This window comes from Somniosus microcephalus, chromosome 20 (assembly GCF_052327205.1).
Source record: "Somniosus microcephalus isolate GS21.2 chromosome 20, FLI_Smic_1.0, whole genome shotgun sequence".
NCBI lineage: Eukaryota > Metazoa > Chordata > Chondrichthyes > Squaliformes > Somniosidae > Somniosus > Somniosus microcephalus.
The window spans coordinates 78,643,052-78,656,779 of record NC_141006.1 but is presented as its reverse complement, the minus strand read 5'-3'; the positions used below and the strand labels follow the sequence as shown (position 1 = coordinate 78,656,779).

Here is a 13,728-nt window from a genome sequence, read left to right as displayed (position 1 = left end):
GCTTTTTCAGTCTTGACAAAGGGTTTTGACCCGAAACATTGACTCTATTTTCTCTCCACAGATGTTGCCTGGCCTGCTGAGTTTTTCCAGCATTTTCTGTTGTTATTTTGGCCTTTCTCATCATATCTACTGGACTGATGAGTGCCAGTCCCACTCACTTTCTGAATCTCTTCTGCATTCAGTGGCTTATCATTGAGTATCCTCTATAAAATCAGAGCCCAAATATAATTTGATTCAGCAATGAATAGTGTTACTACTATCCATTTTTAGCGTTGTGGCTCAGTACAACTACAAAACGCTAAAATACGAGTTTAAATTTTACAATCTAACCATATAAAAATAAAGCCCACACTTTTGTGACTAAAATCCTCTGCAATAGGTCCAATATTTTACAAATAATAAAATAAAATAGTTGTGTGCAGGCGTGGAATTCTGAATGTTAGAAATAAGTTTAAAAGTAAAATTGTAAACTCAGACATTACCAGTCAGAATTAGTCATGGGCGAGTATGTTATTCATACTAGAATTTATAATGTAATGCATATACTAATGGCAAGAAGCAGGAATGACATGCTACAGCACGCACTGCATAAAGCACCAATCAATTTTGTCAAAATTCCAACACAGTCCCTTAATTTCTTGTTGCTTTAATGATAAATACTATTTTGTTCAACAGCTGTAAACATTTAGGCAGGAATCACAGAATGGTTACAGCACGGAAGAAGGCCATTCGGCCCATCGAGCCCGTGCCGACTCTCAGCTAGTCCCACTCCCCCGCCCTTTCCCTGTAGCCTTGCAATTTATTTTCCTTCAGATACTTATCCAACTGCCTTTTGCAAGATAGGATTGAGTCTTCCTCCACCACCCTTTCAGGCAGTGCATTCCAGATCCTAACCACTCACTGCACAAGAAAGTTTGTTCTTACGTCGCCTTTGGTTCTTCTGCCAATCACCTTAAATCTGTGTCCTCTGGTTCTCGACCCTTCCGCCAATGGGAACAGTTTCTCTCTATCTACTCTGTCCAGACCCCTCATGATTTTGAACACCTCTATCAAATCTCCTCTCAATCTTCTCTGATCTAAGGAGAACAACCCCAGCTTCTCCAGTCTATCCACATAACTGAAGTCCCTCATCACAGGAACCATTCTCGTAAATCTTTTCTGCACCCTCTCTAAGGCCTTCACATCCTTCCTAAAACGTGGTGCCCAGAATTGGACACAATACTCCAGTTGGGGCCGAACCAGTGTTTTATACAGGTTCATCATAATTTCCTTGCTTTTGTACTCTATGCCTCTATTTATGAAGCCCAGGATCCCGTAAGCTTTTTTAACCGCTTTCTCAACCTGCCCTGCCACCTTCAACGATTTGTGCACATATACCCCCAGGTCTCTCTGTTCATGCACCTGCTTTAGGATTGTACCATTTAGTTTATATGTCCTCTCCTCATTCTTCCTACCAAAATGTATCACTTCGCACTTTTCTGCGTTAAATTTCATCTGCCCATTTCACCAGCCTGTCTATGTCTTCCTGACAGCAGCAAAATACTGCGGATGCTGGCAATCTGAAATAATAACAGAAAGTGCTGTAAACACTCAGCAGATCAGGCAGCATCGAGGAGAGAGAAACAGAGTCAGCGTTTCGAGTCAGGGACCCTTCGTCAGAACTGGAAAAGGTTAGAGAAATAACAGATTTTTAAGCAAGTATGGGACAGGGAGGAAAGAACAAAATGGAAGGCCTATGATAGGATGGAAGGCAGGAGAATTTGATTGACAAAAGGGATGATGGTGCAAGGCAAGAGGAGAGGTAATGGAACAAGTTAAAAAACAACGGATGAATCTAGATGAGGTGTAAATGGTATGTCTTCCTGAAGTCTATCACTCTCCTCACTGATTACTATACTTCCAAGTTTTGTGCCATCTGCAAATGTTGAAATTGTGCCCTGTACACCCACATCCAAGTCATTAATATATATCAAGAAAAGCAGTGGTCCGAGAACCGACCCCTGGAGAACAGCACTGTATACCTTCCCCCAGTCTGAAAAAACAACCGTTCACCACTACTCTCTGTGCAGGTCCCTCAAATATTTGTGTAGAAAAGAATGCACGCATACAACAACCGTGTGTCAGTGATGCATGCATGTGAAGAGTCTGAGATTGTGGAGAGAGGGCGGAGGAATGCAAACAAAACACAGTCTGCAGGGAATCTCAACCAGCAGCAGCGGCGCATGCGCAGACCGCTGCACGGGGGGGGTGGGGAGAGAGCCTGCGCCGCTCAACCAAACCTGTCGGCTTGTTGTTGCTGTGATTGGTCGACAAGGAGGGGGGCGGGCCCCTCAGCCGGATGCTGATTGGTGCGCGGGCCCCTCAGCCGGATGCTGATTGGTGCGCGGGTCCGGGTTCAGCCGCGGCGCTCGATTGGAGGAGGAGGCGGCGGCGTCAATTGATTGGTGGATGGGGGAGGAGGGCGGGTGCGGATTGGCCGGTTGGCGGGGGGGGCGGCCTGTCAATCAGCGGACGGGGCCGCCAGTCGGGTTCAGTTGGAGCGGGCTAGTTAAGCGAGGCGAGAGTGGGTCGTGCGCCGTCGACCCGCTGAGGGGGAGAGAAAAACAAAAAGCGGAGCGGCTTTTTAATTTACCACACACAGCGAGAGCGAGAAGAAAAAAACCCAACAACGACGACTCGGTCTTTATTCTTTCGATCAATTATAAAAAATCTTTATAATTAGTCCTCAGAAAGGGGAGAAAAAAAATATATAAAAAAAGAATGGTGGGGGAAATGGAAGTGAAGGAGAAGCCGAGACCGAGTCCCGACTATTTGATGCAGCTGATGAACGACAAGAAGCTCATGTCCAGCCTGCCCAACTTTTGCGGCATCTTCACGCACCTGGAGCGGCTGCTGGACGAAGGTAGGTGGAGGAAGGAGAGAGTGAGTGAGGGAGTGAGAGAGTGAGCGGAGGTTTGAGAGAAAGTTTTTGTTAAATAAAGAAATTTTTGAAGAGGATAAAAAAAACCCGGCCCGCCCGCCTCTTGTCGGCGCCGCCCGACCCGCTCAAGCGGCCACAATCTCCCCTTCCCCCCCCCCCACACTGAGGAGGGGCCGCACCTCGCATCAAATCCTCGCTCTTTTTCTTTTTAAAAAAAAAGTCTTGATTTAATCAGAATGATTCCCTGTAGTGTTTAATTTAGTACTTTAATTCCCCCCCCCCCCTCAACCACCACCTCCATTTTGGGACATTAGGCCGCGGGTGATGCCTACACATTTTTTTTTGTTGGCAAAAGAGCCCAACTAGTCAAACTTTTCACTCGCACAGTTTCTTTCTTTCTTTTCACATATATAATAATAATAATTCAAGCCGAGCCCGGCCGTGCTGGGGCTCTGGTGGTGGAAGTGGCCGAGTTTGCTGCCACCCTCCCCCCGCCACCAACGTGGGGTTTAAAGAGGAGGGGGGGGAGGGGTTGTGAACATTTTTGGGGAGTTTGCAAAAACTCGACGGAGTTTGCTTCCAAAAACTTTGTTCTTTTTTTTCTCTCCCCTGTTGTTTTAGTGCGCAGTTTGCCGGGATTCTTTCCAGAGGAAGTCGAGCCTCCCTTTTTCCTGCTGGTGCACCAAGCCCACATTGTTTGTGATAGTTGCTGCTAAACTTTGTTCTTTTTTTTGTTAGTTGGAAACTAGCGGCCATTTTTTAAGTGTGTTTGTATTTCTATTATATGTATATATGTGTATTTTATATATGTGTGTGTGTGTGTGTATATATATTTATATATTACATATGTACGTATATGTGTGCATTTTTTTTTTAAAAGACAAAAGGTCACGGATTAGTTTGCTTTCCTCCTCCCTGGAGCCAGAAAGAGAAGTGTGACTCCTGCAAATACAGCTCCAACACTAGGCAGCGCTAGACAATGCAAAACTAGTCACCGATTAATCTCTAGTCGATGCAGCCCAATGCTGAATGGATTTCCTAAATCACTGTTTTTTACAATTTAAAAAACAATGAAGCAATTAAAATATCAGCAAAGGCTGCTTTTCCATTTCATAACAGTTGCTATATCAGATTCGCTTAACATCTCAAGTGGGTTGACTCATCGTGGGACGACTTCCAGTAATATAACAGTTGCACTTCCAATACTGGGTGGTATATATAATAATTGCAGTTGGGTGTTAAATCTTCCGTTTATTGCAACTACTGAATAGTTGCTTTTGTCTGCCTTTCTTTAACACGTGTTTTGCAATACTGCTTAGTAACTTGAGAGGATCACAGCCGAATTCAATCCATTAAATTCACAAAGTTTCCTGCTCGTCAGGTTTTGAAGGCTTTGCTGACCTGTGTCCAAGTGCTGTGACTTCCCTTTTTATATAAAAAAAACAGGACAAATCCCTCTCCCTTCTAGTTCCTGTTTACTTGCAAATCAGCATAGTCAGATGTGTGGTGGGGAAGCATGCATTTATATTCTCTGCTACCATTGTTTTGGAGGCTGTAGATGTTTTTTGTTTTTTCCCTTTTTTTATTTTGCCAACTATTGGTAAGAGAAGTCATAAATGAGGAAAAGCAATTTGGCCCATTAGTTTGTGCCTCTAGTACTAGTACCCGACTGCCCCATCTTTGTATCTGATTGCAGTTTGAACTACGCAGGTTTTTGCCTCTAATACCTTGTTATAGACAGATTATTACAAACATTTATCAAGGTGTTTTTTTTTCAAATACAAATATTTATATATAGTTTTGCTCATCTGTTGCCTTTCCAGTGCTTGCGCCTTTTAGCAGTTCTGGTCACACAGTACAAGAGTTTCCAAATGTAGTCTGTCCCGAGCATTGTAAAGCTTTTAACATAACTTTTGTATACTTGTACAGTATTTCACTTCTTAGTTGTGTATCCTAGTTTGTGTCACACTGCTGTTACACCCAGATAGCTTTCTAATCTTTTAATTTGGTCTATTGATTCCATACTTGCAATGCACTTTTTTTGCTTTACATTGGCCTGTATTAAATGTCACTTGCTGTGCAACCCCCCATTTCCTTCCCATTGCATATTTCATCTAAAAGATGGATTGTTTTTGTTGTCTCCCTGACTTTACTGCTTTCCCTATTTCACTTTGAATCTGAAGTCTGTCTTCCATTCAGTATGCAGATGGAAACTGTTCACCCAAGCACCAGCCCCTCTGCTCACCACCTCCTGTCCACCTCCTAACACTGCAGTTCTGGAGTTTTTAAACATTTCTTACCCAGTTTATCTAGTCACTAGATTCTAGTTTTAATTTAGATGTCTGAGAACTTTATTGGAACATTGCAAAAGCTTTGAACAAACTATCTGATGTGGTCAGCTAGAAACATAGAAACAAGGAGCAGGAGTAGGCCATTCGGCCCTTCGAGCCTGCTCCGCCATTCAATGAGATCATGGCTGATCATCCAAACCCTAGCACCCGGTCCCTACACCGACAGCCATCCCACCCAAGCCCTATCCCTGTAAGCTATGCCAAAGGTTTGTTGTACAGGGTGCTCCGTGTAAATCCATCATGGCTGTCTTGAGTTGCACAGTTACCCCCTCCAAACTAACCCGAGAATAGCTTCAACAATTTAATCCCCTTATTGACGTGCCAATGGTTTTGCAGTTATCTGGGTCCGATTTTTTGCTTTTTAAAAATAAATATATAGCCTTGCTTCCAATCACATTCCAATTTGCTTAATTACTGTTTTTCCCCTTGACACGTGTCCCGTGGTAATATGCTGTTTGGTCTGGAGGATTTATTGGGCATAACTCAGTTTAAATTTTCAAATATCTCTGCTGCTGGAATTTTAATATGTGTTGGGTGTTACAAAAATTAGATGAGTTAGTATGCACTTCAGTGAACACATTGTTATATATGGGTGAAGTCTCATCTGATCACGGTGCAATTTTTTATCCATTCTCAATCCTTTGTTTTAATTTTTTTTGTGTGCCATAAATATTATCTACAATTTTTTGAAGGCATACTTGATGCTCATCTGGTCTAACCGGAGTCAGAATTGCTAATGCTTAACTTTTACAGGGTGGTTCCTTTTCTTTTCATCTCTCTCTTTCTCTCCTCCCTCCCCTCCCCACCGTTTTGGTCACTATTATTTAATGGGTTTGCCATGCATCTTGACTATTTACCATTCTTGAAAAGCTGAATAAGAGATGAAAGCTGGTGGGATGATGTATAAGAGATCATTCGCGAGAGACAATGAAAAATCCTTTAAAACAATACAGCGATGCAAAAATTGCCGAATAAGACAAAAATTCACCATTCCAGCACCTGAAAAGGCAAGCAACACACATCCTTAATGGAATTGCTCTGATGAAGTGAACACCAAAAATAGAAAAGGCCCCCCCTCCCCATGTGTGAAGTTTGGGGAAATGTTACTTGCTCTGGAATTGCATGTTACAAATTTTTGCAGCTGCAAAAGCCCTGATTGCCACTTGCTTGCTTCATTTCTCATTGTCACTTTCACATTAATTAGAATGTCAGTGCTGTAACTTCAAAATCAAAATTCTTGGCTTGCACATTTTTCAAGAAGTACATGTCTACTGGCTTTGGGTGGAGTTTGAGTGAAGTGGTGCCAGGAATTCTATCTTAAAGTCAATGTGTTTGTGGCTTTTTCCAAAAAATGTACAATACTGTTGCACACCAGAAGTCTGAATTTTATTATCTTAGCGATATTTCATTTTAACTGGGGGGAAAAAACCTGTAGAATCAAGAGCAAGTGTTTTTTCATTTGTTCTTGGGATGTGATGCTGGGCCTTTGTTTTTGCACACTTGAGCGGGACAGTAAGTTGAGCGGGACAGTAAGTTGAGCGGGACAGTAAGTTGAGCATGCACTGTGACTGTAGTTGCGTGTAGGTTATACGGTGTAGGGTGGCAAGTTTCCTTCTTTGAAGGGCACTGGTGACCCAGTTGGGTTTTTATGACAGTCCAGCAGCTTTCATAGTCTTTTTTTCCTTCCCTGATGCCACCTCACAAATTGCCAGATTTATTGTACGTATTCAGTTTCATTGCCATGATTGGAATTGAGCCCATGACCCTGGATTGTTAGCCCAACACCATTACCACTACACTACACACCATTAGCCCACTGCAGTTGGCCATTTTTATCCACTACCAGCAGTAGCTAGATTATGATCTGGAGTGACTCCTGTTGTTTTGTTTTCTTTTGGCAGAGGAGTATTGGTCTTAAAATTTACTGAGTGGTCTTTTCGCATGAGGTATTTGAGATTACAGTTGTGCTTAATGCAGTAACACAGAATAATTGTGTTCAACTTTATATAAAAAAAATAAAACTCAGAGCAACTTTTAAAACCATGTTAAGCCACATTGTAAATTTTGGAAGCAGTCCTGTTCACTTTATGCTAGTGTAAAGCTCCTTTTTTAGGTTGTATGCTTCACTTTTTTATATTAAATTAATTAAAAACCCATTATAACTCAAGATCCAGTCATGTGATAGTGGATTAGTCTGAATTTATTCTGACTCAAAATCATGGAATGTAGGAGATTGTTCCTTTTTTCTATTGATAACTCCTCTTGCTCTCTCTCCACTTTTTTTCCTTTCCTCAAAATAGGTTGCAGCAATGGATTCACTGATTGACCCCTGCTTTTGAAGCAACCATAGTTATCGCCTCCCCCCCCGCCCATATCCTGTTTATAAAATTGTGTACTTTAGGAATAATACCTTCCACTTGCCCTTTACTCAGCAGCAGCTGCTAGCAAATTTAAAAAAAGTGACAGCAATTTCAAAGCGATGGAGGAAGAGTCCTGTTTTGACATTCCAAGCAGTCATATTAAATGGACTGTTAGAATTAACATTATCATAAAGGTTGCTTCTTAAAAAATCTCCTGCCAAATAACTGGTAAATTTGCATAGTCGAGATTCAAGCTCTGGCTATCTGATATCTGCCCCACCTGTGACAGAGACTGTAGGCCCCACATTGGACTCATCAGTCACCTGCAAACTCATTTTTAATGTGGAAGCAAGTCTTCCGAGGGACTGCCTAAGAAGAATCTGATACTGACCCGACAACATTCTTTGCAACCATTGTTTTAAATCTGTTGCATTGCATCGGTAGATTTTTATTTTGGCTAATGTATTTTCTACATAATTGTATTACGTTACATGACATCAGTTAATCACAGCACGAATCCTCATTGTGCAGCCAGTCTTTTGTATAGACTTGCATAAGCCATTGCATTTAATTGCACCTCACAGACATGTGAAAATCGTTGACCAATTCCCTCTGCCACCGATAGCTCCGACTCCTTTCTCTGCAGTCCACTTCTGGCACTGCTGTCTCCATTCCAGTCACCGTGAAGGCACTGCATCTCCTCCAATTGTTTCTCTTCCTCTGTCATATGCTGGTGCACTCCTGCTCCATCCTTGTCCTCTTCTTTCTTTTCAAACATCTCTTTGCATCCACTGTTGATTCCATAGCTGTTGCCAGTCTGCAGCTGCCTGTCTGATACTGAGCTCGGTGAGTTGTAAACATCTCCTTCTTAATGTGGGTAAGACTGAAGCTGTTCTGACTCGCAGCACCTCATTGCTACAGCCTTTAAACAGGCTGCCTTGACTGCCACCTGAACCATAGCCTGCAGCTGAAAAGCCTTTTGATATCCTCCTTGGCCTAAGCTGAGCTTCCTTGAAAACCTGATCAGTCTTCCATTTTGCAAAATGCTGACTAAGTTCCCACTTAAATGTGGTATTTACATTGCTTAATTTTAATATTTTTAGTGCAAAATGACTGAATTATCAAAAGTAGACTGTAAAAGACTTTGGCCCTCTTGTTCAAATCTCACCATTGTGCCTTCCTGCCTTGTAATAGTCTTCAAATGAGTGCCGCTGTGTACTCTCTGCTTCTCTAACTTGGCAATTCCCACTTTTTAAAATTTGTTTGAGATGTGGGCGTCGCTGGCAAGACCAGCATTTATTGCACATCCCTAATTGCCCTTGAGAAGGCAGTGGTGAGCCGCTGCCTTGAACCGCTGCAGTCCGTGTGGTGAAGGTACTCCCACAGTGCTACATAGAAACATAGAAAAAAAGAAGCAGGAGTAGGCCATTCGGCCCCTCGAGCCTGCTCCGCCATTCAATGCGATCATGGCTGATCATCCAAATTCAGTACCCTGTCCCTGCCTTCTCCCCATATCCCTTGATCCCTTTAGCCTTAAGAAATATCTCTAACTCCTTCTTGAATATATTTAATGAATTGGCCTCAACTGCCTTCTGTGGTAGAGAATTCCACAGGTTCACCACCCTCTGGGTGAAGAAATTCCTCCTCATCTCAGTCCTAAATGGCTTACCCCTTATCCTTAGACTGTGACCCCTGGTTCTGAACTCCCCTGCCATCGGGAGCATCCTTCCTGCATCTAGTCTGTCTAGTCCTGTTAGATTTTTATAAGTTTCAATGAGATCCCCTCTCATTCTTCTAAACTCCAGCGAGTATAAGCCCAATCGACCCAATCTCTCCTCGTACGTCATTCCTGCCATCCCAGGTATCAGTCTGGTGAATCTTCGCTGCACTCCCTCCATGGCAAGAACATCCTTTCTCAGATAAGGTGACCAAAACTGCACACAATACTCAAGGTGTGGTCTCACCAAGGCCCTGTACAACTGCAGCAAGACATCCTTGTTCCTGTACTCGAACCCTCTCGCTACAAAGGCCAACATACCATTTGCCTTCTTAACCGCCTGCTGCACCTGCATGCTTACCTTCGACTGGTGCACAAGGGCACCCAGGTCTCGTTGCACTTCCCCTTCTCCCAATCTATTGCCGTTCAGATAATCTGCCTTCCTATTGGGGAGGGAGTTCCAGGATTTTGACCCAGCGACGATGAAGGATCGTCTATCTACTTCTGTCAGGATTGTGTGTGACTTGGAGGTGGTGGTGTCCTTCTAGGTGGCAGAGGTTGCGGGTTTGGGAGGTGCTGCAGAAGAAGCCTTGGCGAGTTGCTGCAGTGCATCTTGTAGATGATACACACTGCAGCCACAGTATGCCGGTGGTGGAGGGAGTGAATGTTTAAGGTGGTGGATTGGGTGCCAATTAAGCAGGCTTCTTTGTCCTGGATGGTGTTGAGCTTCTTGAGTGTTGTTGGAGCTGCACTCATCCAGGCAAGTGGAGAGTATTCCATCACACTCCTTACTTGTGCCTTGTAGATGGTGGCAAGCCTTTGGGGAGTCGAGAGGTGAGACACTGTCTGCTGAATACCCAACCTCTGACCTGCTCTTGTTGCCACAGTATTTATGTGGCTGGTCCAGTTAAGTTTCTGGTCAGTGGTGACCCCCAGGATGTTGATGGTGGGGAATTCGGCGATGCTAATGCCGTGGAATGTTAAGGGGCGGTGGTTAGACTCTTGCTTGTTGGAGAGAGTCATTGCCCGGCACTTCTGTGGTGCGAATGTTACCTGCCACTTATCAGCCCAAGTCTGAACATCGTCCAGGTCTTGTTGCATGCGGGCATGGACTGCTTCATTATCTGAAGAGTTGTGAATGTCACTGAACACTGTGCAGTCATCAACGAACATCCCCATTTCTGACCTTTGTTGGAGAGGTCATTGATGAAGCAGCTAAAGATGGTTGGGCCGAGGACACTGTTACATTGTCAGCTGTTTTACAGCCATTCTGCCCCCTTCATCTGGAATCTGCTCATCAAAAAACACAACCTGCTTTCAAAAGTCCCCTTTGAACCCCTCTCTGTCATTGCTTCCCCTGCCTAACCGCTTCTTCCCTTTGCCCCACTGCTTACTTTTCTCTACTACCAAGTCTTTTCTGCAAAGTGTTATGAGATGTTCTCTACATTACGAGTGCTATGTCAATGCAAGCTGTATCATTTAGTTGAGAAACTGGCTGGAAATGTGTTTTTATTTAACCAAATTGCTGAAAGTAGCGACACAGGTTAGCAAGGCCATTTACAAAAAGCAAACTAAGCACTAGGGTTTATTTCTGGAGGGATAGAATTGAAAAGTAGAGAAGTTATGCTAAATTTGTATAAACCTTGGCTAGACCATGCTTGGAGTACTGCGTACAATTCTGGTCGTCATATTATATAAAAAGGATATAGAGGCAATGGAGAGGGTGCAAAAAAGATTCACAAGGATGATACCAGAAATGTGAGGTTATACCTATTGGGAAAGGATGAACAGGCTGGGTCTCTTTTCTTCAAAAGAGAAGGCTGAGGGGTGACCTAATAGAGGTCTTTAAAATTATGAAAGTTTTGATAGTGAACAGAGAGTGTTTCTACTTGTGGAGGAGAGCAAAACTAAGGCCATCAATATACGATCGTCACCAGAAACCAAACGGGGAATTCAGAAGAAACTTCTTTACCCAGAGAGTGGTGAGAATGTGGAATTCGCTACCACAGGGAGTGGTTGAAGCGAATAGTATCGATGTATTTAAGGGGAGGCTGGACAAGCCTATGAGGGAGAAGGGAATAGAGGGTTACGCTGATGGATGAGGAAAGACGGGAGGAGGCTCAAGTGGAGCATAAACACCGACATGGCCTGGTTGGGCCTGTTTCTGTGCCGTATATCCGATGTAAAAGAAACCTACAAATCTACCATGTTTTCTGCCTTGATAAAGTGGCCTTTTTTTCAGGTGAGTGTTGGCAGGCAGGTTGATAGATGGAGGGGTGAATTCCTGGCGGGCACACAGCTCCACTTCTTCCAACACCAGTTACCAGATTGTCATCGAATATTCTTTTCCTTTATCGCCTACTTCCAGCCCCCCCACCCCCCAAATGATTGCCTGGGCGACACTGAAGCTGATATCCTTGCTCTCTGGCTGTGATGAACAGAAACCAGGGATTGATGCTGCCATCTTCCTGGATTGTATGGCTCAGTGTCAGACCATGCAGTGCATTTGCTTATTGAACCATGGGGGCAGGGGCTCATTTGTGACCATTACTGTAGCAGCTTGTGACAAATGGGTGCGCACTTTCAATTGATTGATATTGCAGTCATGTGACTATATTGCTGCTTAATAATGAAATTGGTAACTTACAGTACAACCATTGTTTCCTACTGAACATCATTCCAAAACAAGCTACAGAATAGAGGATACATTTTGCTATCAGAAATTCAGTGCAAGTTTTTGCCAAATAAGCAATAACTAGCAATAAGCTTGAGTGTATCAGCATATACTTTGTAATAAACCTTTCCCTGCACACTAAGTGCCTCGGTGTTTGTATAGCTCAGAGGAGCTAGTTAATGCTTTCTGAACTTGTATTCCTTATTGTATTGCTTAAATATACTCCTGCGAATTTAAAACTACATGTGCAATCATTATTTTTATTACCCACAAAATAACAGGCCAAGTGTGAAAGTGATTGGGTCTGCAACTTGCATCAGAGCATTGCAAGCTAAGTAATATTTGGAGTGACTTGAATAAGAGAAAATGTGTCAAGTAAATGTGAAAACCAGATTTAGTACAAGGACACCTTTTTAAATAGTTTATTAAACTGTTTTCAGAATCCTAGACACAATTTCAGCTTCTGCAGCAGTAAGTGATTCTAATACAGCCCAGGGCCATTTATGACCTGCTTGCGCCTCCACCATGATCCTTGGCAGACCTATTACTCAGTGTATCTCTGGTTTCCTATGTTCTATCTGACTGGGATGTTAACAGCTAGGATTTACTGCTGTTCCCTCCTTTTGCTTTCCAACCAAAGGAGGCAAGGCAGACTATTGGTCTATAGGTTTTTCCCACTTCTGGAATTGGGAGACGTGCCTAGCCTGCACTTGGCAACTGCCCAAAGTAGCCTGATTGAAATGAGCTCATTGTTTGAGAGAATGAGTGGCATACCAGTATCCCATAATTCTAACGTGCAGTGTGTTGGGTCGTTGTGATTGTGCTCCCCGTTGATCTTTCAAGTGCCATAATAATGCTATCTGTACTACTAATTCCTCTACTTGATGGTAATGTTGACTGAACAATTACAAATAACGATTGGCTAGTTAACCAGAAGTGTCCCTCTTGTAAGTCATTGTGATGTGAAAAATAGCCCCATGCCTAGGCAGATTGGGCTTCTATGTATCTTGGTATAAGTTATAGATCTCTTGAAATGTAGATATTAATACTTCAGACCCATGTGCACGTGCTAATACCCATACATAGTCATAGTTATACAGCACAGAAAGAGGCCCTTCAGCCCATCGTGTCTGCACCAGCCATCAAGCCCTATCTGTTCTAATCCCATTTTCCAGCACTTGGTCCGTAGCCTTGTACACTATGGCGGTTCAAGTGCTCATCTAAATGCTTCTTGAATGTTGTGAGGGTTCCTGCCTCTACCACCCTTTCAGGCAGTGAGTTCCAGATTCCAACCACCCTCTGGGTGAAAAAGTTTTTCCTCTAAACCTCCTGCCCCTTGCCTTGAAACTATGCCCCCCTGGTTATTGACCCCTCTACTAAGGGGAAAAGTTCCTTTCTATCTATCCTATCTATGCCCCTCATAATTTTGTACACCTCAATCAGGTCCCCCCTCAGACTTCTCTGCTCTAAGGAAAACAACCCCAGCCTGCCCAGTCTCTCTTCATAGCTGAAGTGCTCCAGCCCAAGTATCATCCTGGTGAATCTCCTCTGCATCCTCTCCAATGCAATCACATCTTTCCTATAGTGTGGCGACCAGAACAGCACACAGTATTCCAGCTGTGGCCTAACTAGCGTTTTGTACAGCTCCATCATAACCTCCCTGCTCTTGCCTTCATTAGCTGAGGCATAGAATATAAGTATCCCAT

The 13,728-nt window shown here is 43.4% G+C and overlaps 1 protein-coding gene across 9 annotated transcripts in view; it reads left to right on the top strand.

The window, feature by feature from the left end:
* Positions 1 to 2,524: 2,524 nt before the first annotated feature.
* Positions 2,525 to 13,728, top strand: part of qkia (QKI, KH domain containing, RNA binding a) — a 112,928-nt gene continuing 101,724 nt past the window's right edge. For 5 of the 9 annotated variants that reach the window (XM_085963060.1, XM_085963062.1, XM_085963063.1 and 2 more), the window contains exon 1: positions 2,525 to 2,902. In XM_085963060.1, coding sequence (XP_085819186.1) covers positions 2,761 to 2,902 — 142 coding nt within the window. In that variant the 5' untranslated portion in view covers positions 2,525 to 2,760. The remainder of the gene's footprint in view (positions 2,903 to 13,728) is intronic. The other 4 variants (XM_085963061.1, XM_085963059.1, XM_085963058.1 and 1 more) reach the window with 2 other exon arrangements.